Source organism: Scophthalmus maximus, chromosome 5 (assembly GCF_022379125.1).
Source record: "Scophthalmus maximus strain ysfricsl-2021 chromosome 5, ASM2237912v1, whole genome shotgun sequence".
Lineage (NCBI taxonomy): Eukaryota > Metazoa > Chordata > Actinopteri > Pleuronectiformes > Scophthalmidae > Scophthalmus > Scophthalmus maximus.
Window position 1 is genome coordinate 17,316,507 of NC_061519.1, and position 25,534 is coordinate 17,342,040.

General features: G+C 43.0%; 3 protein-coding genes across 11 annotated transcripts in view; 2 read left to right on the forward strand and 1 right to left on the reverse strand.

Moving 5' to 3' along the window:
- Positions 1-20,824, reverse strand: part of clcn2a (chloride channel, voltage-sensitive 2a) — a 34,574-nt gene extending 13,750 nt beyond the window's left edge. For 2 of the 8 annotated variants that reach the window (XM_047332316.1, XM_047332315.1), the window contains exons 1-6: positions 17,663-17,914; positions 6,963-7,131; positions 2,651-2,782; positions 1,145-1,273; positions 664-797; positions 223-312 (exon numbers count right to left, since the gene is read on the reverse strand). In XM_047332316.1, the coding sequence (XP_047188272.1) occupies positions 223-312; positions 664-797; positions 1,145-1,273; positions 2,651-2,782; positions 6,963-7,131; positions 17,663-17,713 (705 nt within the window). In that variant the 5' untranslated portion in view covers positions 17,714-17,914. Of the gene's footprint in view, positions 1-222; positions 313-663; positions 798-1,144; positions 1,274-2,650; positions 2,783-6,962; positions 7,132-17,662; positions 17,916-17,994; positions 18,015-20,695 lie in introns of those variants that run through there. The other 6 variants (XM_047332318.1, XM_047332319.1, XM_047332314.1 and 3 more) reach the window with 6 other exon arrangements.
- On the forward strand, positions 7,484-9,940 carry LOC118310253 (zona pellucida sperm-binding protein 4). The gene is made up of 8 exons (XM_035633017.2): positions 7,484-7,814; positions 7,922-8,109; positions 8,412-8,509; positions 8,598-8,755; positions 8,839-9,031; positions 9,131-9,278; positions 9,365-9,440; positions 9,765-9,940. Exons 1-8 carry the CDS (start codon positions 7,523-7,525, stop codon positions 9,872-9,874), a joined length of 1,263 nt encoding a protein of 420 aa, XP_035488910.2. The 5' UTR covers positions 7,484-7,522; the 3' UTR covers positions 9,875-9,940.
- Positions 20,825-21,749: 925 nt separating the features above from the next.
- thpo (thrombopoietin) lies at positions 21,750-25,359 on the forward strand. Of its 2 annotated transcripts, XM_047332321.1 has the most exons (5): positions 21,750-22,540; positions 22,653-22,777; positions 22,946-23,032; positions 23,178-23,342; positions 24,245-25,359. In XM_047332321.1, the coding sequence occupies exons 1-5, from the start codon at positions 22,528-22,530 to the stop codon at positions 24,386-24,388; spliced, it is 534 nt and encodes a 177-aa protein (XP_047188277.1). In that variant the 5' UTR covers positions 21,750-22,527; the 3' UTR covers positions 24,389-25,359. The 2 variants fall into 2 exon arrangements, with proteins under 2 accessions (XP_047188277.1, XP_047188276.1); XM_047332320.1 differs by lacking the exon at positions 21,750-22,540 and having other exon boundaries at positions 22,593-22,777.
- Positions 25,360-25,534: the final 175 nt, after the last annotated feature.

The window sequence follows — 25,534 nt, forward strand, 5'->3', positions numbered from 1 at the left end:
CCACCTGCCAAAAACCATGAAAAAACTAAATATAATAAATAAACTAGTCTCACCACAACCTGTCATACAGATGCATAATCAAAAAATTAAATCAATTAATTTTATGTTAATCAAGCTCCAGTTCGAGGCACAATCAGTGAATGTACTCAAAGCTTCAAACAAGTTTCAATTTGTGCATTTGCGAACCTGAAAATCAGTTTAAGAGATTATTAATGTTATTACCATTCTCACCATGTCAATCCCACCGAAAACAGCAGCCATGAATTTGCTCAGCAGAGCAGCGCAGAGGCTGGCGACATGAACAAAGGGTCCCTGAGAGGGAGGTCGGGACGGAGACAAGGATGTTAGCAGACATGATATCACTGAAAGCACATTTTAACGTGAAGCATGCTGTATTCAAGTTTTTCAAGATCCTGTGCAAGATTAAATGCTGCTCAGAGTCAGCTCAAACAACTTTACTGTGCTCCCAAATGGGAAATGCTGGCAGTTAATCAGTCGTCCTTATTTTTGCCGCCATGACTTTAATGATGCGTGAAGATTTTTATATGCTCCCGATAGGAAACTGCAAAAACTGTCAAGCTATCTGTCTTGTGTAATTTGTACAGCCAAGAAGATCAGAAGGGATGAATGGAGAAGAAAAAAACAACAACAAAAAACATCTACCTCCTTCCCCAGGGGCATCCCGCTGCCCAGGGCACAGGTGAGGCCTATAACTTTGGCCACAAATGTTTTAAAAGTCAGGTACTCCTTCAGGACCACCCCCCGCAGTATCGTCTTCATCTCAGGAATACCTGAACCTGCGAGATGAAAACAGAGGAGATGATGGAGTGGAGAGAAAAGGTGAGTTGAAAGAGAGCAATTACAGAGAGAGGGATGAGAAGAATTAATGGAGAGCAAGGGGGGTGGGGTGAGGGGTAAAGCTGATTGATATTCATACAGTTTTCTGTATGCACATCTCATCGGAGGTATATTTTTATGGATTTGCCGCAGACGTGACCCCGGAGACACGTACAGCACATGTCCTTGGTAGCCTTATTGTGCATTCTGCAAGTCAATTACATTATTCAAACAGAAATGTGACCACAAAGAAGAGATATGAATACATATGTTGATGCAGAAATGTGTGTGAGTGTGTGAATCTTACCCACAGCCTGAGGCGACAGTATCTGTGTGAATCCCGCTGAGAACGTGATGAGCACTACAGGGTAGGTGACCCAGGCGATGTATTGCAGAAGCATGTTACTGTCCAGTCCACCATACATCCACTTCTGTGCTGCGCACACACACACACACACACCCACACCCACACACACACACACACACACACACACACACACACACAAAGTGATTTCACCACAGTACAATGCATTAGAAGACGTTGAATGACCATTTCCATCACGTATCAAGATTTATCAGTTGTGAACGGATACAGCCAATTCCAGCGCCTCTTTGCACTTGTCTCCTTCTCTGCCTCATTCATGCTTTGTTCTTCACCTTCAGCAGCCTGGTGCCCTCATTCTCATTCATGACTTGGCTCTCTTGCCGTTTTATAAAAGAGAGGAAGAGGAGAGAGAAAAGCCACTGGGATCTGAAGAGAATATCTTTATCCACACTGAAGGCTGTTTTCAGACATGAACTACAGAAAATGTCTGGAATATTGGGTTGGGACATTTTCCTGCTGTATTCTCACATAGCCTCACTCACACACATTTTACTACAGGGCTGGCAGGAAAAGTTCTGGAAAATGTTCGGGGCAACATTTTCGGACATTTGCCTTATCACATAGAGCCCTCCTGAAAAAATTTTGGAAAATATCCAGACTTCAGTGCATGTGTGAAAACAGCGTAAGACAGCTACATATGAGAAAACATATATGTCTCTCTATTCTGGTCATCTGTCCATTAGATGCTTACAAGATGAAAACACATGCAGTCTGTCATTTTGACACTCCTTTGCTCGTTTTACTGAACACCTTAAAAGTGCTGCTAATCATTTCTCCTTTAGGGCCCATATGGGATTAATCATTCTCCAGGTGAATACAGAAAAAAACCCAGTTTGCCTGCTTTAATGAGTGGCAATCAAATCCCTATTCACAGAGGTTTAACCAGAATATCCAGTTTTGGTGTCTACATGCGTTTTCAGATTGGACGCCAAACTCAAAGAAAGGAGAAAAAAAACACAGTAAAAGGGGGAGGAGGATTTTTTTTCTTCTTTCGACAATTGTATTGAATTAAAAAAAAAATCACAAACAAATATATTCATATATCAGATGGCTGAATGTTCGACTCATGGTTCAACCACCTTCAAAAAATGTAAATAAAAAGCATAACCTCACAGTTGAGTTAACATTTTAATATAATATTTAATTTTTGTATTTATGGTAATTTACAATTTAAATAACCTCCAAATCACGTTAAAATAATTTGTATAGTTAACTAAGCTTTTAAAACCATTAATTCTTTGAGTTAATTGATTGTGAGATCAATATAACTTGATGGCAGGACAATGACTCTTGGATCATTTTAGATCATGGCCTCTCATGCCTCAATCGTTCACATCTTTGTTGTCTCTGTGAAAACAGTCCTAAATTCACTGTCTGACCATCTGTCTCTCCAACGCCTTCTTCTCTCACTCTCTGTCTCTCTCCTACCTTCTTGGCAGAAGGCGATGGCGTAGTCCATGACCCAGCTGACCAGAGCCATGAGCAGCCCCAGCAGAATGAGGAAGATCCAGTCCTCCCCCACACGAGAGATCAGGAACTTCTGGCACCGAGATGCGCACACTGGGGACATGGATACAAAAGGAAAGCAAAAGTAAACTCTCTGAAATGAATCTTCAACGAGTGATGGGACAGCAGAAAGATAAATGTTGGTGTGAGACTTGGAGAACCGGCAGTTTCAGAGAGGAAGCAGAAAAGAAAAAGAAAATAAGATTTGAAAATAAGGATTTAGGCAAGGGAAGACAAGGCAAACACACACAAGCTATTCTAAGTGCTTTAGTGTGGACACTGCAATGCAATAAAGACATTCAACAAAAACAAAATCTGAGAGTACATATGATACAACATTATAATGAAACATATTAAAAGGGACATTTTAATAAAATTTGAAATATGAAGTATAAAAAAAAACAAAAGATAGTAATTTGCATGGAAGGATTGGGCAATAAGACAACATAGAAGAAAAATATTTGTAATGTTTGATAAATATTTTCACCATACTGAGATAGCTCTCAATTTTATATCATCAGTTAAACTACACAAGCATAGACAAGAGTAATAGAGATGAATGAACAGCACTGATATATGGGAATACTGAGTCAAAGGATTTTGTGAAGTGACTTGGTCACAAAGAGACATTACACGTGTTTTTTTTTTTTAAATCTATAAATGATTTCGCAAAGCAATTTATATTCTCAATATTACTACCATTGTATAAATTATATGTACTATATTATGATGTATATTTATTTTGTATGTGTCCAAGAGGCAACGACGGCTCAAATCAGAAAATCTTGTCATGAGATGATTTATAGACTAGTAAATTTAAGACTGTTCAACAAATTGTTTTTGTTTCAATTCAAAAATTCTATTGATCTTAGCGAGGACTCTCATTGAAACGGTGTTTCTCAACAGATCTTTGATTGATGCCTCAGAAAAGACAATTATAACAGTGTAACTTGGTGGAAATAAAACATCTTGATGGGTCATGATTGGACTTCCGTGACCGCCCATCCATTATCTATACGGTTTATCCTTTGAGGGTTGAGGTGGAGTTGGAGCCGATCCCAGCCGACATTGGGCGAGAGGCGGTATACAGTACGCCCTGGTTGATGGTCCATCACAGGGCGAACAAACACCTTCAGGCAATTTAGAGTCGGCAATTAACGTAACATGCAGGTCTTTAGAGTGTGGGAGGAAAAAACCCACACAGACATCGTTCTCAGTTCTCCCCAAAACAGGAAGACTGGACGTGAATCCTTTAAATATTTATGAGGACAAATAAGGGGGATCGGGGGGACCTGTTTCTTTGTGAATACAGGGTCCAGTTTGAGATGAAAACTAAACAATGGAGATTGATACACACAATGAGCAGAGAGCACAGAGACATATTGTGTATTTACCAGATGTGAGTAAACCGCTGGAGGTAAACAGGGGGATTATTATGTGGTGGATATGACAAGAGCGGGAGCGTCACTTTATCTTCATCCACCTCAAATATGAGAGTACGGAGACGAAACGTAGCCGGGTCACAGTTATGAATTATACCATTACATTATAATCCATAACTCTGAGCTAGGTCAGCTAAAAGAAGCATCACTGGACTCATTTCTTCTTTCTTGTCTGCGGACACTGCCAAACTGCCTGGAATTCACTTCAATATCCAGAGCAGTCATAGATGTGCCCGTCCCCAGAGAAGCTAAAAATGTGCTACTGACACATTTTCCGGATCCATATTTCATATAAATGCTACAGTTAAGATACCTCAAGCTTTTTTTTTCAAAATCGTCCTGCTTGGAACTAATTTAGTTATGTTCGTCATGGAGAAACTTTCAACTGGGTGACGGGACAGAGAGAGAGAGAAAGAGAGAGAGAGAGAGAGAAAGAGAGAGAGAGAGAGAGAGAGAGAGAGAGAGAGAGAGAGGGGAAGACATGGATCAGGCAGAAGATGCTGCATAAAGGATACATATGGTGATATTGTATTTTATTTTCTTTTTGTCAACAAATCCCATATTCTACGAACGCACAGTTTGTCGCTGTTGCCAAAGCTAAAGAATATAAATCTTTCTGGGCTACATTCAAATGAGCCACACCACATTGAATTGCCATCGATGGCAGGCTGCCACCAGAGAACGTGCACATGGAGTTACATGTTACATTGCATCTATTTGTGCAAACTAGACCAAATTTGTTCATTTTCATTTCATAGTTCACTGGACATTTCCCAAGTGAGAGAGGCCCATTCCCACAGCTTCTCTGTTTTCATCCCTCTATCACTCTCATACACACTTGTCTGGCACCTGCCATGCTTCCACGTGCATCTTGGCTCAAGCTCACAATCGCAGTCTCAGTGGCATTCGCAGACATCTTCTCATGATCCCATAATAAAACATAACGACCAATCCCAGATATTTTATCCACCTCTGCTGGTCTTCGCATCGCATCACCTGACAAACATAACAGTGCATCGTGCTGAATCACAAAGTAACTGGTTGCTGAGTAATGTCGGCTATGAAATCCCAGCGAGATTCGCTCCATGAGTCACAATAAACAAGTGAGGCAGTAGCAGTTTTTAAGTTTCTCCGTCACGACCGGCTGTGGAGCCTTCAGCTGCATGTGTAGGCTGCCGCTTTTGAAAGCTGCAGCTTCAATTACTGATCTGAACCGAGGCGCATACTCGTAGTCCATCACCCACAGAGATGTTCCCACACACTGACACATGAGAGGAAAACACTGAAACTCCCACTTCCACCAAATCTAAAAGGTTCTCTCCTTGTACATTACCTAACTAAAACAGCAAAACACATAAACCTGTCCAGCCAGAGCATCTTAACTAAAGACGGGTCTAAAAATACAAACACCTCTTGATCTACGAGCACACACACACACACACACACACACACACACACACACACACACACACACACACACACACACACACACACACACACACACACACACACACACACACACACACACACACACACACACACACGCACACACACGCACACACACGCACACACACGCACACACACACACGCACACGCGCCCACACGCACACGCACACGCGCACACGCACACACGCACGCATCACTCTGGCTGGCTCCTGATCTGAGTGTGATTGTTTCAAATGGCTTCCATTAAAGCCAGCGAGCGAGGCTGTCCTCGTAGAGCGGAGATTTCACCTGTGGTGCAACCAAGCTTTAATCAGATCTCTAGTTATAAGGGCATAATGGGAGCCTGGAAAACACACACTGTCTTTCTTTCCCCTTTTCCTTTTGTCACCCGTTTTCTGACATTATCCCACATGTGTTATTACATTTTGTATTGATTTTTGTATCTAAAGGGTCACTTCAACCAAATCTAAAAAGGTGCAACTAAGACAGTTTTGTACTGTGATTCATTTTCTTGATTAATCTATTAATCATTTTGTCCATGACAGGGGTTTAGATTAACTGCAAACTGCATTGAAAAATGACATTGAAATAGTGTTTTTCTAAGAACGAGAGAGACAATCCTTCACTCTATTACTGTTGAGTACATCAGTCTAAAGTCTAAGCTCTGTCCTTGTGCCACTCCCTTATCTGCCCTCATCTTCTGGGAAGACTAGACAAAATAATCTGACAGTTCAAATCAGAGTTCTGCTGCTTACACAAACAAAAATACACTCAAGAGCAAAGAAAACCTCTCCACACGGACACGAACGCACGCACGCATGCAGAAAGAGAGGCAACCAGCAGAGGGGGCTGTCTCTGTCTGACATTGAGAAAACCCTGTTGGCTGGAGGTCATTTCTCAGATCAGTCACATTTAATCGTGTTCACATCCTTCTCTCCTGTGTCTGTTGCACTTTAAGGAGGCAATGTTTTCACACAACTTGAACACTTGCTGGAGCGCTGCAATCTGCTAAATATTGTAACCTCACTATGTAAAGTGCCTTGAGACAATGTATGTTGTGATATGGCGGTATACAAATAAAATTGAATTGAATTGAATTAAACAGGGCTCACACACACACACACACACACACACACACACACACACACACACACACACACACACACACACACACACACACACACACACACACACACACACACACACACACACACACACACACACACACACACACACCTCTTTATATGCTTTGGTCTCACATTCTGGACGTGTGCACTACGATACCTGCACTCTTAACGCGCACTCTAAAAGAAGATTTGGCGTATTGTTACATGATCATCACTTACGCTGGCACTTTGCACAACGGTCTTTCTCATACTCCAGCAGATCCGCGGCACGAGTGCGAACGCTGGTGTTCCTCCGCAGTCCTCCGCCATCCCGTACTGCTCCATCCCGCAGGCGGGCTGCTTCCTCCTTGGCATAAACACCCAGGTCCTGGGTGTACCGCCCATACATCTGTGTAAATGAAAGGCAGAAAAAAAAAATAGAGAGCTTACAGTACAGGTATTGTGAGTGGGAGGCAGTGAAAAGAAATGTCGGCGTGATGTAGCAGGTTTTTATCTTTATAGAGTGTTGGGTCAAAGTAAAGATAGTCAGCATCTGTACTGTGGGTTCACACTATTTTAAAGAACAACTCCGCTTCGACTCAACAGTCGTGACTTTTTTCCTGACAAATGTGCAGACAACAAGTTCCACCTGTCACCACCCAGCTGATGAACTCTACAGGGCTGGAGCACGATTGACTCCTAACAAGGGGGAAGCGGCGAACCCTTCCGTGATCAATCAGGTATAAAAGCCTGTGTCTGAACCACAGGGGCCAGTTGTTGCAGTTCTGGTCAATGCCAACATGGAGCTTTTCAAGAGTCTTTTTAGTGTGGTGCTGGCGGTAGTTGTTGTTTCAATTTGTGATGTTTCTGCCCAGGGTTACTGGACATGGCCCGTGCAGAAACATCACCCTCCTCCTCCTCCGCTGCTGCAGCAGCAACAGTTGACGGTTCTTCCGCCCGCCGCTCCCTTTGACAAGTGCCAGGTGGAGGAGAGCGAGAAGATTCAGTGTGGGACTCGGGACATCGAAGCCGAGCAGTGCGAGAACATAAACTGCTGCTTTAATGGGCGTCAGTGCTACTATGGGAAAGCAGGTATCTGTGCTGTCTGGTGTGGTTTCTCACACAAATGCAACATGGTGAGTGATTGAAAACAAACCACTGCGACAGAAATTTGTCCATCTATTTTTCCTCTCCTTCAGTGACTGTGCAGTGTACCAGAGATGGCCAGTTTGTGGTGGTTGTGGCTCGAGATGCCACTTTGCCCCCCATAGATGTGCAGTCGGTCAGCCTCCTGGAAAGTAACGACCTCTCCTGCACCCCTGTTGATGCCACCTCTGCCTTTGTGATCTTCCAGTTCCCTATGACTGCATGTGGTACTACAATCAAGGTGTGTAGTGAAATCTCTGGATTGATGTTATGCTTCGACCTTATGTCTGGTAACAGACAATTTATTTTCTTGTTAAATTCACATTCCTGCAGCTTTTGACAAGCAGTCAACACATAAAATACAAAAACTGGACTGAAACCTTGATTCCATGTCATACAACTGTAGCTTCACTGAAACTAGTCCACTAAATGCAATATCGCAAAAACTGTGGGGGGGGGTCTGTTGTGGAATGTAGAAAAACTAGTGGGTTTTTTTGCTAGATTAATGACTGAAAAGTCACGGTGTTTAATTTCTTCCAACAGGAGGAAGAGGGTTTTTTGGTATACGAAAACCACATGTCTTCCTCGTATGAAGTGGGGGTCGGCCCCAGAGGATCAATCACAAGGGACAGCCATTTTGAGTGAGTTCCTTTTCAAATCTACCGTCTTGTGTTTTTGTGACGTTGAGGTTTTACGGAGTTGTCAAAGTCTCTTGCTCTCTCCCAACAGGCTGTTGTTCCAGTGCAGATACTCCGGCACGGCTGTGGAGGCTCTTGTCATGGAGGTGAACGATGTTCCTCCTCCTATGCCGGTCGCTGCTGCCGGACCCCTCAGAGTGGGGCTCCGACTGGGTAACGGACAGTGTTACTCAAAGGGATGTATTGAGGGTAAGTGGTACAAGAGGTTAACAACAATAGCATATGTAATACAAATTATTAATGTGTATACTTAAACGGGGCTCTTCTTCCAGAAGAGACAGCGTATAGTTCCTTCTACACTCCTGCAGACTATCCCATCACTAAAGCGCTGAGGGAACTTGTGTATGTTGAGGTGCACATCCTGGAGAGGTCTGACCCAAACATCATCTTGAACCTGGAGCACTGCTGGGCCACCGCCGGCCCCAATCCTGACAGCCAACCACAATGGGACCTTCTGGTCGATGGGTATAAAAAACCCCACACAAATAAGAGTTTGAATAACCAGGAAACGTTCAGCAACTTGGGTTTGTTTTTGTGGTTAACATGAGTTCTCCTTGGCTAAAGCTGTCCCTACCATGATGACCGCTACTTGACCTCAGTGGTGCCAGTAGATGGCTCCTCTGGGCTTCAATACCCATCACACTACAAACGTTTCATCGTTCAGATGTTCACGTTTGTGGATCAGAACACCTTTACCCCTCAGAAGGACACGGTACAGTTAAGCTTATCATTCATCTCAACAACTGCAAAGTAATAAAGTTTCCTTAATTTGAATATGCCACATGCGTGCTCTTCTAGGTGTTCATCCACTGTGCAACGACAGTGTGTCATCCCAGCAGCTCAAACTCATGTGAACAGCCATGCCACAGGCAACGTGAGTAACTAGTTATGGCATTAACAAAATGATTTATTCTATCAATCGGTAAGCGCTGCTTCAGTCACGTCATAAGTCAGCGGGGGTACAGATTTTAAATTTGGAGGCAAGAAACTAGTTCAGACCAGGAATCTATGTATCTGCAGATGCCTTGAGTTATTGAGGAGAGTTAAATTCTTATATCTCAGTGGGGGGAAAGCATATTAAACCTGAAACCACAATTTGCTTATAAATTATTTGCTTGACTATCAAAACTGCACGACTGTAAAACTGCACAATGGTGTACCCAACGTGACTGATGCAATTTCCTTTCTGCTCTTGCAGGCAGAGCAGTGGCTACAGTGACGAATGTTTCCTCAAACCAGAGGGCTATCGTCTCAAGTGGAGAGGTGATAATGACAAAATCTGCTCCCGACACCAAATCAAAGAGATGACCGTCCACTGGCGGCTGCAGATGCAGCCATGACATTTTAATAAAAGCTTGTTAAAGCTCATGCTTACTGCTGGCTACCGTCTGAAATGCTACTTGACAATCACTAGATATGTTTTTGCTAAGGTATAATCACTTTTACTCACGTGAAATTCATTATAATTTAAAAGCAGCTTTACAGCGGCTTTACAGCACTGGTATGAACATGATTCAAACCTTATTTAACCTCAAATGCTGAGCTTTCAAACATGCCACATTTAGATGAGCGTCACGAGTCGTTCAGACTTGCTGCTCATCGCCTTCCTGTTGTCCCTGTCTTTTTGTTTTTGATAAGTCCCTCTTTTGGTTTTCCTCGTGTATGCTACAACTTGCAATATTTCTCCTTCCCTGCTTTGCGCGTCACCTTCCTTTTGTCCAACACCCCCCAATCCCCTCTTGTCCTCATTGAGATGGGCATCACGACTCCTCGACTCGCTCTTTTTCTGCTCACGAGCAGGAGGTGCAGAGGGAAAGAAGAGCAGCCTTATAGCTTTGGTTCTGACTGACGAGTGAAAACGATTCATCCTGTCAGAAAACTAGTCTCCCTCAACATTAACCTCATCTGCTGGGAAGCATTTTAAACAAGCTGCATCTATAATTGCATCCAGGTGGCAGCACGGCCTCATCTGAGCCACAGAAAATCTCAGATCAGCCAGTAGGTGTGACGTGGACACACATAAACATGTCTGGAGTGAAATGCAAACAGGTTTGCAGACGGATGCAGTGTGCACTTGGAATGCAATTTTTCAGCAAGCACTGAGCAATTGGTTCAGCGTGAAAACCAATATTTGGGCAAATAAAATCCCACCAGTCGTGTTTGATTTGACCAATTTCATCGCAAAGTCAGAAAATCCATGCCTCAGTGATGGTAAATCATATTCATTTAAATATGCCGGGTAAAAAATGTTTGGCTTTACTTCAGGTGCACTACTGGTCCATATTTTTTTCTGCTCCATTTTAAAACAAATGTAATTGTTCACTGCAGTTGTTTCCCTCCACACTGGCAAAGAGAAAAATTCCAATTAGAGGACCAGTATGAAAAGAAACGATCATAATGACATTACCTCTTTCAGTGTACACATTTATGTACATCCTATTATAAGATTGACTTAAAAATTATAGATTTTAAAGTTGTACTGACTGTATGACACTTAGTATTCCAGTGTTGTTTGTCTTTGTGATGCAAAGACAACACAACCTTCACACCAGGGTAGACGGCCTAATTTCTCTAACTTGGTAGGGCATTCCAATGTGCAATAACATAATGGAATTACTACTCAAAATTTTGAGAAAATATCATGCAGTATCTGATACTGAATACCTCTTAACTACAAGCCTACCATGACAGAAGAGGGAGATATTAAAAATGAGTTTAGGTTTAGTTTTTCCCCCTAAAGTGGCCAACTATTTGCAGCAGTGTTATCACACCATTCAAGTTTCTGTAGGTTTCAATCAGATTTTAATTAAGTAAAGTCCTGTCACCGTGATTCAGTATAATCAGTTTATTTTATTTTTTTTAAATGGTTTTAAATATGAATGTGTACGTGTACAAAGCACCTTAAAAGAAAGCCCTGTACTGTCATTTGGAAAAAAATAAGCTTTCAAATTCCTTACACAATTATTTTTTCTAAATAAAAATGACACGAGCTTGTAGGGGGAGTTTCTGTTAGAATTCCTTGAATTAAATAATTCATATCAACTTTTAGATTTTGACCAGTGAAATACTGCACTGGTGTTTTTGCTGTATATGGACATGCTTATCATTACAGCACTGGTAAAGGAATTCATGTTAAACTTTCCTGAAATGTTTTCCCCTGAAAGTGTTCCAGACACATTTTCATGCACCCACACAGATAGTATTAATTAAATAATTAGACACACGCAAACACACAACCAGCAGCAGTCAAACTGCACAAACAGGGCCTGTTAGTGTTTCTTTATTGGGCCTGTGTGAAAAGCAATCGCTGGCCATCTGGAGCACGCCCCCCCCACGAGAGCAGCAGGTGGGCCCCTGTGGGTTAAATGAGATATTATCTGTAACCAGTTTACCTCCCACACGACCAACTTCTGTATCTGCATTAGTCAGTTTACCTCCCACACCACCACCCTCTGAACCAGATCAACTCCTGCCTCCTACTGGTCACTATTGACTGTTTTGTTTTTGTTTTTGAACCCAAGTTAATACTGATCCAGTTCAGCACAAAATAGTTTTTATTGGAAGAAATCTGTCGATAAATATGTCACAAAATAAAATAAAATCCAAATCTAGAGCCCACAGATACTATATTTTTTTTTTCCAATAGTATACACACACGCACACACAGACACACACATACATATAACCCATTGCATTAGGGAATAGGCTACACAAGTACATTTACTTTTACTACTTACTAAGTATATTTGAAAGCAAGTTACTTACTTATGTTTAATCAAGTAGAAAAGTGGTACTTGAGTACATTTTTGTGATGAAACACTTTAATTTGCCATAAACTGAATTCACTGGATTAGCAAAAAAAACAGCCATTATCTTCTAGTTATTTTACGAAGATTATGTCTCAAATGAATTTCTAGACAATTTACTTATTGATGTATGTAAAATGTCCCACTCAGTATCTATCTTGGTAATGTGATCCCATATAAGATACGGTCATGTTTCCCTTGTAACAAGTACTATCATCAGATATAATGTAAAAATAGAATATCTAAAAACAAGGGACACCTCCCAACTTTTTCCACAAGAAGACAGCACCTCATGTCCATCAACGTTGTACTGCGTAAGACCCCCCAACTCTACTGCTTCATCTCTCACTTTGCCAGCTTTCTAAGTCCAACCATGTGCAAGCCTAGCACAACAGATGAGATAAAAAACTTCTCTATTATTCAGTAATTCCCAAGGCACTGCAGGATAATTTATTCATTGTGAAGAGACGGCAAGGACAAATATTTGACACTATAATGAAGAAGGCCTGAACATCTAAAACTTTCATCCACCGTGCTTTTTATACATATTCATAGGACGATTTTAATCTCCTCTTTTTTGTAATGTGTGAGAGTTAAGGGACCAATTGCTGCAGAGAGAATGATGGATGTTCTATTGTGGCGGCGTGATTACTTAAGCACGTGCTGAGTGTGTATTGATGAGAGCAGGGAAATGACAGGACAAACGCATTGGGGCTAATCCAAGGTTGAACATTGAATTAGAGGAGAAAGTGACAAATTTGACTCATCCTCCTCCTGCTTTTATAGTTAGCTATGAGTCAGAACTTGCACATATGCACACACGCACACACACGCACACGCGCGCACACACACACACACACGCACGCACGCGCACACACACACACACAGACAGTGAAATGAACATGAAAACCCCTGATGCTGTCGCACAGACCTGTGCAAACATGAAACAGAGACAAGTGAAAGTACACTCAATCACACACTCCGAGTGGGGAGCAGTAGCCCAAAGGACGGGGGAGGGGTAGGGCCAAGGGGTGAGGTAATGTCAGCGGAGGATTCGGGAGAGTGAGATCTTGTCAGAAAAAGATTTGAGTCGAGAGCTGATTGTTCTGCGTACATCACAACACTCACCCACGGAGATCAAGTTTGCATCAGGTTTAAAATGAAGACTAGCAGGAGCCGAACTGAAAGCTCTGTCTAAGGTTTTGTAAACTTCCACACAAAATGTAAAGAAATGGCAACATGTAACATTATTTGTATTTCCAAAGTGTTTTTCCTGTGGTAGAAAGTACCCACATTTAAGTGCGTATGTATTAAGAAATGAAATTTTTACTACTAAGGTGCTTCAATATGTCCATTAATCAAGAAACTAATACTCCAGCTAAACAATAACAACTATATACAAATTGTGTCTATTTGACAGCTTTAACCACTAGTTAGTAAGAAGGTATACACAAAACTTACACAACAACCCAATTTTTTTTTATAGATAAACCAACCAAAAATATACGATGTGTTCCACCTTGGCCAATGACAGCATTAAAATGCTGCTTACACGTCATAATTGGACAATAATAATATCTATACACTACTTATACTATAGATATATATTTGTAAACACACTCTGTCCAGTACAGTGAGTCTATTGTAAGAGTCAAATGAACTGAGATAGATTTCTTCTGTCTGCCGTCTCTGCAGTGGTCTGATCAGTGGTGTGCAGGTAACAGCACTATTTGAAAGTGACAGGAGCTGAAATGGACTCAAGCCAGACTCTGTGCAGGAGGATGGACAGAATGCTGACTATGAGGAACTAGACCCCCCCTCAGGAGACAGCACTTTTGTGTTTGCGTGTGCGTGTGTGTGTGTCTTTGTCCGTGTGTGTGTCCGCAACAGTGACAGAGGCAGCAAAAAATGCTGAGATACCAGAAAGATATACTGTATATGCTATTCAATTTCTACTCAAACATATCAGTAGTTTCTTCCTAAAGCACAAGGACAGTTCTCATGATATCTACACCAAATGGCAGCGAGAGGCACAGTAACACTGATTAATTTGAAGTCCAAGAAATCATTAAAAATGGTGGAAGTAAACTGCAAACAGCATGCTCGTATTCACCAATCCAACTGCTCTGTGACACTATACACCGAACAATACAAAGAAGAAGAGAGAGGCAGCAGATCTCACATTGGTCGGTCCAGTTTTGTGCTTGCTCACTGTCAGGAGACAATCTGTCTGAATTCTGCACACCATGCTCAGTGTTGTGTAAGTACTGCATGCACAATTGAATGTGTCGTACATAGGCACATTATTATTAAAAATAGATTTAGAAGTTATCAGGCACATATTTTGTATTTCTTCTTTCAATTTTCCAGTCGTGGGGGAAATTGTTACGGTCCATACAAGAATGTGGAGTGAATATAAACCCATCTTCTCTTCTCCTGCACCACCGTATTGCGTATTTGACATAAAGATGTTGCAGTGTGGCTTTAAATATTTATCAACCAAAGAAATATGGAAACACACACGCACACGGTGGAGAGAGAATTGAATCTTCTCAGTGGTGCGATTTGATAGTCGGTGCAGCAGGTTGCTCAGAAACGAACACACGGATGCATACATCCAGAACGACCGGCAGCATGTGTGCTGTGTATCATTTCTGCGGTGCTGCAGTGCCCAATGGTTGGAGGTGGGGGGATGGAGTGTGGTGAGGGAAGATGTCAGGTGGCGGCTTTTCCTCTTCAGGTGAATTCAATCCCTGCAACAGCAAGAAACTCAAACCTCCTGCTGCTGGAGGAACATGAACCGGCTGTCTCTAACATCTGCTCTGACAGAGACTTACAACATATTCAATTAAGTCCGTAGGCGTCGGCACAGTACATGCCCTCCTACACACACATACAGTGCGGTTCAGAAGTGTGAGATCACTTGAATGGCAAAGTGTACACACAGACACACACACACACAGCCCAAACTTGCCCACGCTTCTGAAAAGAGAAAACACGTGCATACACACAAAACTCTATAACACATTCAAACCTCCCACACCTCTGAGAAAAGCTTTTAGAAAAAAAAAGGCTTTAGATACAGGGCTGCAACACCTTCTGTGTCCGTCTCTTTTCTTTTCAGTCCCCTGACCTACCACTTCTCCAATCTACCTGCTCCACCCCTGCATCCCGTGAAACAGAGTCAGCCTTCTGTCCCAGCATGCACTGCAACTGACAGCAGTTGTAGAAGCCAGTGACCCATGCACCAGACCCTGGTCGCTTTCCAACAGCCAGTCACCGCTCTCAGGATCTCTCCTGCATCTCCACACAGAAAACAGCTGCCGCTGCATAAAATTAAGACCAGAGTTCATACACACTGCCTTGTTCACGAACATCTTAATGGTTAAAAATAGATTGCTTATTCTCTGTGTTACTATTCCCTATGGCTTCTTTGAAATCTCCAAGAGATCTGTTGATACAGTGCCTGAAAACACGGCATCATTGGACAATATATGAACGGATATCATTAACACATTAAATAATTGTTTTCTTTGGGGTTGATTTTCCACAGGAGGAAATGCAATCATGGCCATTTGAAAAGTAATTACATCAATTATTCAGTTGTTAGCTCGTTTAGGATGAGACGTTTGATAAGTTTATGATACCAGCCACGTTCTGTCTGAATGAATTCTCACAACAGTGCTCATTGATTATAAAAATCAAGCATCCATAAATGAAATGGTTATTTTTACTCCATTTTATCACTAAACACTACAGTCTATCAGCTGCTGATACTGTAAAAAGATGGTTGCCAGAAATGTATAAATACTGGAGGGAGAGGCCTTTTTTTTTTTGGTACAACAGATCAGATCTCTACTTTCCTCTATCAGCTTTGAGTCATCTGCTCAGTCCTGCCGTGTTCCTGCGCTGCCAAACTCACAGCAAACGAAAAGTGAGTGAAAATCCCCTTAATCTCACTGATGGCAAACACTAAAACACAGAGGATCCAATGGAATCTAATTTTAGACTGTGCAACACCTGCAAGCCTTCATTTACCCCATTTCAAACCTTTTGGTGTGATATTCACTGTATCTCAACGTGTCATTCAGACAGACTGCATCTATTTTTGGGTAATGGACTGGTATGCAGGGAGTGAATGAAGAATCCATTGATCTGAGCGCTATGGTCGGAGGCAGACAGCAAATTCCAATCCTCAGAGACTCCCGACTGCCATTTCACATTACTATCGATCTTTACACTGAGACACAGCACGGCATTGATCTTCACACACCAAAGAGAGCAGAGAGACACCTCAGTATCACATGGGCCCGACACGGCTGCATGAGCACAGACTGCCCAGCAGATCGTGCACGTCGTACATGCATGCACGGACACAAAACGAGGAGAGGAGAACAGTGGATGTGAGAGACAAGTGCAGACGCAGACAAAGATCAGGGTGGAAGGACACTTTAATCCACTGACTGACCAACTGCCCGCCTGTCTATCTGTCTGTCCCTTTATCTGACTATAGATATCCGTGTCAAGTGCCCCGGGGTATCACTGTCACTCCAGTGATGACGTGGGAAAACGCGGTGCACGAGGCAATTAATGTTCCCAAACACTACACTTTTTGTCCATAAGTAGAGAGGGCCGCTCTGGCAAACCAGATGGGGCTAAGGGGATGATGACAGAGGAAAACATTAGGGGGAACAAGATCTGCAGGGGAAAGAGGGGAGATAAGGACGAGGGGACGTGAGAGAAATACATAGAGTCGGTAGGCAGGGTGAGGATATTAACGTCTTAATAATGACTCAGAGAGCCATGTTTAATTTGATCAACAGATAGCCCCACATGCGTTTCATTTTCAAGCTGAACAAATTAATCTGACATGGTTTGAAATCTAGAAAATGTGAAATCTAAATTGATAAAAATTAATTATTGGGGTGGTTGCTGGCAGAGCCTGAGAGTGATGCAACACCTGTGGATTAAGGTAAATGAATGGAGTGCAGGGAGGGACAATACAGCTGCAAGGAGAACAAGCCAACACAAACACTTTAAGGTCTAATATTGGGCGTCTTAAGGAGGGCACTCGTAAAATCAGACAATAAATACAATTTCTGTTGATAATTGATCTACAGGAATGTCCAATGAAAGGCGGCACACAATCTCCAGCTGGCCTCGCGCAGGACACAGTCGAGCGAGCGGCAGCTGGAGCTCCATCCTCCGGTGCGCGCACACACGCGCACCCATGACATCGCGCCACACACACGACTGTGGACGTCGTCCACGACCTCGTCCCGAAACTCACCAAAGTTTGCTGATACTGGAGCGTCCGGTTTTGGGCCTTGTCCTTTACCATTGCCGCAATATCCTCATTAAGACGCCCGGCGAGAGGCTCGCCCCGCTAATTAACCCGTGGAGGAGGAGGAGGAGGAGGGGGGACTCGGCGCGGCCGCCTGTCATCACATGTGCAGCGCGTAACAGGTTCCGTTATCACCAGCCTTCCTCATGCGTGATGCTGAGCGCCGAACGCCGCATGTGAGTGAGTGTGTGTGTGTGTGTGTGTGTGTGTGTGTGTGTGTGTGTGTGTGTGTGTGTGTGAGTGAGTGTGTGTGCCAGATGAGTGTAGGTCTCGCTTACTGTAGCCTCGCAGCAGCGCTGGCGCGGTTTGACTGCAAAACACCGCCTCCCTCCTCCGCTCGCTGAGCAACTGTCTCTCTCTCTCTCTCTCTCTCTCTCTCCGGAGTTACTGGACTTGCAGGTGTAATGAAGGACAGTTGGGACAAATGATGATGCGGGGAGAAATACTTTTTTTTAAAAGCCATGTGGCTGTTGACCACAGACCAGCAATTTGCATGAGGTTTCTGGGACAACAACTGCCTCAGTCAATCAACATTTATTGTGATCATAGATAGATAGATCTAAAATGTTTGTCTCAGGACATCCTAGGAGGAGTCCACTGTCCTTTGCTCAGGATTTGAGGGACCACAATTTGATTTATCAAGTGTGATGGGCAGGAGTGTTTAAAGGGATTTTGCGAGCCCAGGCAAAAGGGACCAGGGGGGCTCATGCCACCACCCCAAATAATAGTTGAAGAGTAACGTTTAAGTGCAAACCCCCACCACAGTGAACCATGAACATCTTTGGTATGTTTATACCACATGCGAAATGAGAAGTTTTAAGATCACATGGCGATGCAAACTGAAGAATGACAGTGACATTGACTCTTTGTGGCGTGAAGGCAATAAGCACCTTTGCCTTGAGGGGGAAATATGAGCGATCATTTACTGATGGATTTGTTGGCTGAGGGATAGTGTGAAATAAATGTAAAGGTTTGATAGCTCCCTTCGTTTCGCCTTCTCAAAATTCTTTGTCTCTGTCCGTCTCTTTAGCCATGTCCTTCTTTCTTTTTTTCATTCTGAAGACAGAATCAGCATTTTCTTACAGTTAATACAGATAATAGGTAAATACAATTAAAACACACAAGAAAATTCCAAACAGGCAACTGAGTACAGATCAAATGGGCCCGGTGCCCCCATCTAACAGACATGGCCAATAGAGTTTAGAGACTTGAATCAATGTAGAGCTGCACTGACGTTGCTCTGGAGGTTCATAGAGTTCCAACAACATAATAAGACAATTTATGCCTGTTTCTTCTTCAATCTGTCACCCATTTACATGCATGTGTATTCTTATCTGTATTTCGGATAGGAGAACCATAGATTTGTGTTGGCTGCCTCATTAGCCTTGTGTGCTCAGGAAGGTGTGGGTTTGCAGAAGAACTTCTCAGGGGAGCTTGTAAACAACACTGAACGCTCACACATGAAGGTTTGTCCCGCATTCAGAGCATTTCCTCGCCTCAGATGACACGTTTATACTGCAAGCTCACCTCTTTGGGCTTTTACTACAGCCTCTTCGGACATGCTTAACATTGGCAGCGATATCTATTACTGAAAGGTGTGGAGCCAAATGAGTCTAGCATCTGAAAGATAACCACTGTTCCAAGGATTCACTGCTGCTTGGTCAGGAGCCAAACAGCCGTCATGTTAGCCAATGTGCCTTCAGTTGTATAGAAGACTCTCTGGTGTTCAGGTCTTCAGGTCTTCAAGCCAAAACAAACGGTTGGTAAATTGCATTGTTATGAAACTGTACTAAAACCGTGGGTCACCGATGGATTCAAGCTTTAAACTGATGGCATGACACCAAACGATTTAACTGGTCACAGGCGTGCATTTTAATTTCAAACTTACTGATCTTTCACAGATTAAAAGACTTAATTCCTCTGGGAGACAAACCCATGACTGGCTGACAGATAAAACGGACCTGTGAAAGGCTATAGCTGATTGGCTGTCGGCCAGGCAACCAGTTCAAAGTGCTGGACCACATGGCACCAGTGTGAACAGAGGCCTCTGAGACCACTGCGGGGTTTCACCCCCAAACAACACTCTGACAAACACACACTTTCCCACACAGAACGGTCATTATTCATGCGCCTCAGGTTCACATGCACCTTGGGCGTTCAACTTGTCCTCAAATAAAATCCTTCTCCTTTAAGTCGGGGTGAAGAGTGTCACCGCCTTCATTTTAACAGGGAGCCGGCAGCCACAGACAAACAGAGGTAAACCGTGGCCCCGGCAACAGAGGAACTGGGTGATCTGCAGCCCCGAGCACCAGCACACTGACCCACATCTCTCCGTCTTCACAGGATTCACACACACCATCCACCTCTGCATGGGGACCAGTCTGGTGCCAGCATACAGGAGGAAAAACAACATGTCTCCTGGTTTTCCAGATTTATCAAAGCAAAGCAACCACATCCAAAGAGTGTATTATAAATAGTTGATAAATCCTTAATAAATCATTTGGTTTAGTTTAATTCAGTTGTAGACAAAGTTATTTTCATCGTGGGGCTAAAAAATAATAATAAAAGTCATCTAATCTGAAAACCTCCTGGACAAACATTTGTACATTCGATCACACGTTTTACAAGAATTCACCTACAAGGACCTTGAATCCTTGTAGTAGGACATTGAGATTAACAAATGTTAATTTCTTTTACATTAATGTACAACCACCTGTTCACCTTCTTCTTTTGTGTGTTAAGTTTCTCAATTGTCAGTCATTCCTGTTGGCCACAGCTAGCAGAAAATAGTTAGACTGGACAGGAAATAATCACAAAACGACACCAGAATACAGCAAACACACCGCAGTCCAATTAGTCCTCCAATTGCCATTTGCCCTTGAGCTTGATATGGACAAAGTTCTGGCAGACACGCATGGAATTGACACTTCAGGGAGAAAGGAGACAGTGGTCCATCCTGTCAGGACGTAGCATACTTACGGTTTGCACTGGGGCTGCGTTTCTTCCCTTTTTTCTGTTCTCTCCTCTCCTCCTCGGGCTACAGATTCAGAACCGTCAGCTGTGTCCCTCCATTGCCCCTCAGAGGAATAATGCTTGAAACGAAGGGGCACGCAGCTACAGGTTGCTGCGCACACTTAATCGATGATGTGATCAGGTTGCGGACGACTGCCGGGGATCACACTTCAACTCCACCGGAGGGAAATCGCAGTAGAGACTGGCCTGTTGCTGGTGCGCAATCCATATAGCACTGCGCCAAAGTTGTCAACACGGCGCGTAATTACCGGCTTTGCGCCTCCGGAGCAGCGCACGGCGAAGCACGCAGCTGCAGGCTGGCTTTGGAGACCGGGGAGCGACAACAGCCAGCCGCCTGGTGAGAGCGCTGCTGCATGGGCTTGTGAGTCAAAGACACGGTGTGACAAGACGCTACTGTCTCCTCATCGGCTCCAGTCGGAGTGGGAGAGAAACAGCGGGATACCGGGTGTCGTGTCCGTGATGCAATGCGGGTATACTGTCAGTGGCATGGCCCGCAGTTTTCTCCTTGCGTGCAGAAATCCAGGCTCCGGTCATTGTCTGCGGAGCCGCGGCGCACATTCGTCTTAATTAGCGGCGGTCGGGATTGGCTGCGGAGAGATAGGTGGCGGAGGCTTGGAGCGAGAGAAACAGCATTCATGCTCTCCTCATTTCTCTGCGTCTCTGTCTCTCCTTGAATGTGACAACGCACACACGTGCGCGCGCACGCACGCACACACACACGCTTTAAGGTCTATTATTGGGCACCATGCGTCTTAATCATGGCACTCGTAAACAGCTTTCCGCACAAACAGGAGAGGGCAGGGGCTCAGTCAATGTCCAGGCTGAGGTGGTGGGGGTGAGCACGTGTGTCTGAAATGAGAATGGATGGTGCATTCCCCTGTGTTTCCTGTATCCATGTCTTTGACAGCCATTATAGCTCCTCACCCTCCACGTGCCAATTGAATTGGAGCGTCACCACGTCCTCCAGCTGTGCCCCTTTGGCATTACACCCTGATCGCTCACTTCTTCTGGGTGATAAATACAGCAAGTAAGGCTATTAAACTGTCTACAAAGAGCACATGTCAAATATAAATTACAGCTTGTTCAAAACAGAAGTGTTATAATATTACAAAAAAAAGTTCCTTGATAAAAAATAAATAGCTTTGGAACTATTCTATAAGCTTTTATTAACCTAAATGTAAAAACACAATCTGGCTTGCCAACAAACGTCGGTGTCTAAACTTGTTTTAAAAAAGTCAGACAAATACACAACCACAGACCTGAAAACACACCTACGTGCTGTGTGTGGGCTGCTTAGCTCCCTCTGACATCAATTTTGTGAATTGTGTGAACCCAAGCTATTGGCCAGGGCAAACCTTGACAAAAAAAAGTAAATAGCCTCCAGCAGTAGTGCGGCTGCATTTCATGTCAGCTGTGCAAATTGAGTCTTTTGCAATAATAAATCATTAACCTTTTAGTCAGCAAGTACGCTGTCCAGTTACGCTCCGAAAGCCAACTCTGACCTAACAAGGAGCAAAATGATCCGGCCGATATTAATGAAATGCCAGTTTCAGTCTATAACATTTAGTCATGCTGCGCAGCAGGGAAGTTGAAGCGCATCCTGCTCTCGGGCCAGATAACACTCGCACTTCCCACTGCTGAATGAGAAGGTGGGAAATCAAGTATTGAGAAGACAAGAACGACACACGGCACCTACCCCACAGTGGACACGGCATTTTCAACCTGGCAGATCTCTTAATGGAACAAATGTGGACTCATCGGGAGAGGCCAAGCGGGGCATGGCTTTAAGCAGTGAGTAGTGAGCATAAACTAATCAAGGTTTTCCTCACAGGGATATTAGTGGAGCTGAATAGGCTCGCTCGTGGTGGTGCCTCAGCTTCAATGTGTGTATGTGTTTGTCCAGGACTCCTGCTGCTTTGTATGGTAGCCTCTGAGGTGTGGGATGCTGAGACCAAACCCATAGACTTTGTGTGTAATAGAACGGCCAGGAGGGTTATGAATATCGTGGCAGAAATGGAGAGAGCCCTGGTGAGTTTCTTTGCATTGTTGTGACAAACTTTCCCAACATTTCTGTCCCGACTATCTGTTCTTTCTGTTTATCTGTCATTACCTGTAGTCTCCCATCAGTTTGTCTCTCTGTTGTCCACCTGTTTGTCTGGCTTCTGTCACTTCTTCTCCATGTCTCCTACTTGGCAGAGTGACTGCAATGGCGTTGTGACCCTCTCCACACCGGTTCAGCTGCCCTGCACGGAGCTTCATGTAGCATCTTGGGAAAACAAATCAGTATGTTAGCACGTTTCAGTCAAAAATCCTCTACCATAGTCGATTTATCACTAGTGCACTTTTGATTTCGGTGGTTAACCCTGTTTTTACTAATCTGCTCTAAACACGAATTTCGTTGTCTTTTTCTGTATGTGTGTTACTGCAGTACCAGGAGAGGAGAGGAGACATAGTCGCATCCTTGAGGCTTCTTATTGAAGGTGTGAAGATTATGAGGGCCCTGAGTCAGCCAGAATGTGGCGCTTCACTACTGCAGAGATTGGAGAACAACATCAACAACTACCTGATCATTCTCACAAACCTTCAGCTGAGTGTGAGACACTGTCATGGTTACAACTGCATGAAAACAAGTTTATAGGCACTCTGATTAAGCACTGTCTCTGCAGGTCAAAAAGACAAGTGCACAGTACCTGTCGAGATTAAAATAGCTATAATTTTGATTGCAGCTGTGTTTGGAAAGTCTTGATTACATGTTTCCATTTACATTTACACATTTCCCTATAAAAAGATCCTAATTCTCACTTAAATCTAGACAGTGAAAGGCTGTTAAAACAACATTTCAGTGCCTGTGAAACACTTAAGTGCTTTTGATTTTAACCCACACATCTAAATGCCCTTTCACATATAAATTACCAAAGCTACCTGGTCTCAGTCTGTCTTTGTAACTAACTCAAACAAATCACGACAAACATTGTTGCGTAAAATTCACCATCGGGTTAACAACAACGTGTACGTAGTGACTGAAAACGTGTTTACGGGTATCTCTCTGACTTTGTATTCGATTGAGAGGCATTGTCAGTTTCCTCTGGTGTGGAAATATCCTGATTTCTTGTAAACATTCGGCTCTCTGGAATATCTGTGCCCTGGGAGTGATGGTGTTATGTTGTGTGACCCCAAAGACTTCCTTCCTCGGGACAAGGAGAAGATAGCAGTGCATACTTTCCCAGTGACACAGTTGTTCTCGAAAGTTACGCAAATGCAAGATGGATGTCCTGAGATCAATGTTTAGCATAATATCCCGGAATTTGGGCAGTTTATTTGTTTTACATTTTTATTGGTGTCACACCAGCAAATAGTGACATTTATTAATATTGGGTGATATGTCTTTAACCACTTTTGATTTGATGTCCAGCCACCTTTTCTTATTTTTGCTCATACTCTTTCTGCTCATTGTAAAACAATCTTCATTGTTGTGTTTTCTTTTTGGACCAACAGGGGCCAGTGGTGGGTCCATCGTTGTCTTGCCTTCCTCTGAGGTCTCAGAGTCTGAGCACAGTCCTGCTGAGATACAACCAACTGATCTCTGGCAAACTGGAGAAGTTCATGGTTAACCTGGAAGACAGATGCACAAACCAGTGACACACAAAGGACTTTGGTGGACCTATTTCACTTCACAATGAATTCAACTCTGGAGCCCAGAGTCGATCAATTCCACCGGCGCAAAAAAACAGGATTCATCTGGATTTTCTCCTCAAACTCAGAAGCCTTGTGTACAAAACATATTGTGATATACAGACTCATACTTTTTTTTTAGAGTAAAATGCAGAAATCATTATCTGTTGGCCATTAGAGGAACTACATCTGGATAAGCAGAGAAAAATAAAAGACTGCAATTTGTCTGCAATGATGAATCATCACGGACTAATTGGAGGGAAGTTCTTTGTATCATTCAAAAGCTATGAATGTATTGAATGTGATTTTTAGGCCTGTTTAACCAATACAAGCCCACAATCTGCCAAAAGGAAAAATGCTCCTCTTTTTTTTCATGTAGCTTTATTGGGAGCTTCTCGAAGTCTTCACTGTATGCAAAGTTATTAAAATCAGAATAATTGTTTATGTTAGAGAGTGATGTACAGCTTGATCACAGGGGCCACAACAATAACAAGTAATTCAATTCATGTTTCAGGAAACATTTGTTTTACTTCTTATAATCAATGGCACAAGTCGTCACAGTGCAGACATTGCACTAGAAATATACAACAAATATATCATATATGCTATCAATGACACTTATTGAAGACTGGAAAATATTGCTGTATCCCACTGGTATGAACTTAGTGAGCAGATGTTTATATTTTCATTTCAAATGTCATGGTTTGCTGTATATGTGTACATGGTCCCATGTATTCCTTTTTCTTATCCTTTCAGAAAATTCACCTTAGTTTCTTTGAGAATGTCTGTGTAAATGCGAAAATTTCGCATCTAAGCACATTTTTTGCAACACTATCAACATGAATGTTGTTTATGATGATAAAAAAATCCTTCACAATACAATATGCAATAAACGGTTAGATGCGTTACACCCAAATATTTAATCATGTATGTATTTAGTTACTTTCGTTTTTAGGTAGGCTACTTTTTGTTAGTTTGTTCGTGTTTAGCTAGGCTAGGTTTTTCGCTGCCATGCTAACAGATAGCATAACAAATTAGCCGGCTAACATTAATAAAGGGGGAAACCGTCGGTGCATGAGCCAATTACAGGGAGCAACGTCAGTCACCCAGCTC

Excerpts from the sequence above, each read along its gene's own strand:
- LOC118310253 (XM_035633017.2), top strand. The coding sequence starts at position 7,523 with ATGGAGCTTTTCAAGAGTCTTTTTAGTGTGGTGCTGGCGGTAGTTGTT. Across the intron at positions 8,510-8,597 it reads ACAAGGGACAGCCATTTTGA|GCTGTTGTTCCAGTGCAGAT; the intron begins GTGAGTTCCTTT and ends CTCTCCCAACAG. Across the intron at positions 9,441-9,764 it reads ACAGCCATGCCACAGGCAAC|GCAGAGCAGTGGCTACAGTG; the intron begins GTGAGTAACTAG and ends CTGCTCTTGCAG.
- thpo (XM_047332320.1), top strand. The coding sequence starts at position 22,631 with ATGTGTGTATGTGTTTGTCCAGGACTCCTGCTGCTTTGTATGGTAGCC. Across the intron at positions 22,778-22,945 it reads CAGAAATGGAGAGAGCCCTG|AGTGACTGCAATGGCGTTGT; the intron begins GTGAGTTTCTTT and ends CCTACTTGGCAG. Across the intron at positions 23,343-24,244 it reads TCACAAACCTTCAGCTGAGT|GGGCCAGTGGTGGGTCCATC; the intron begins GTGAGACACTGT and ends TTGGACCAACAG.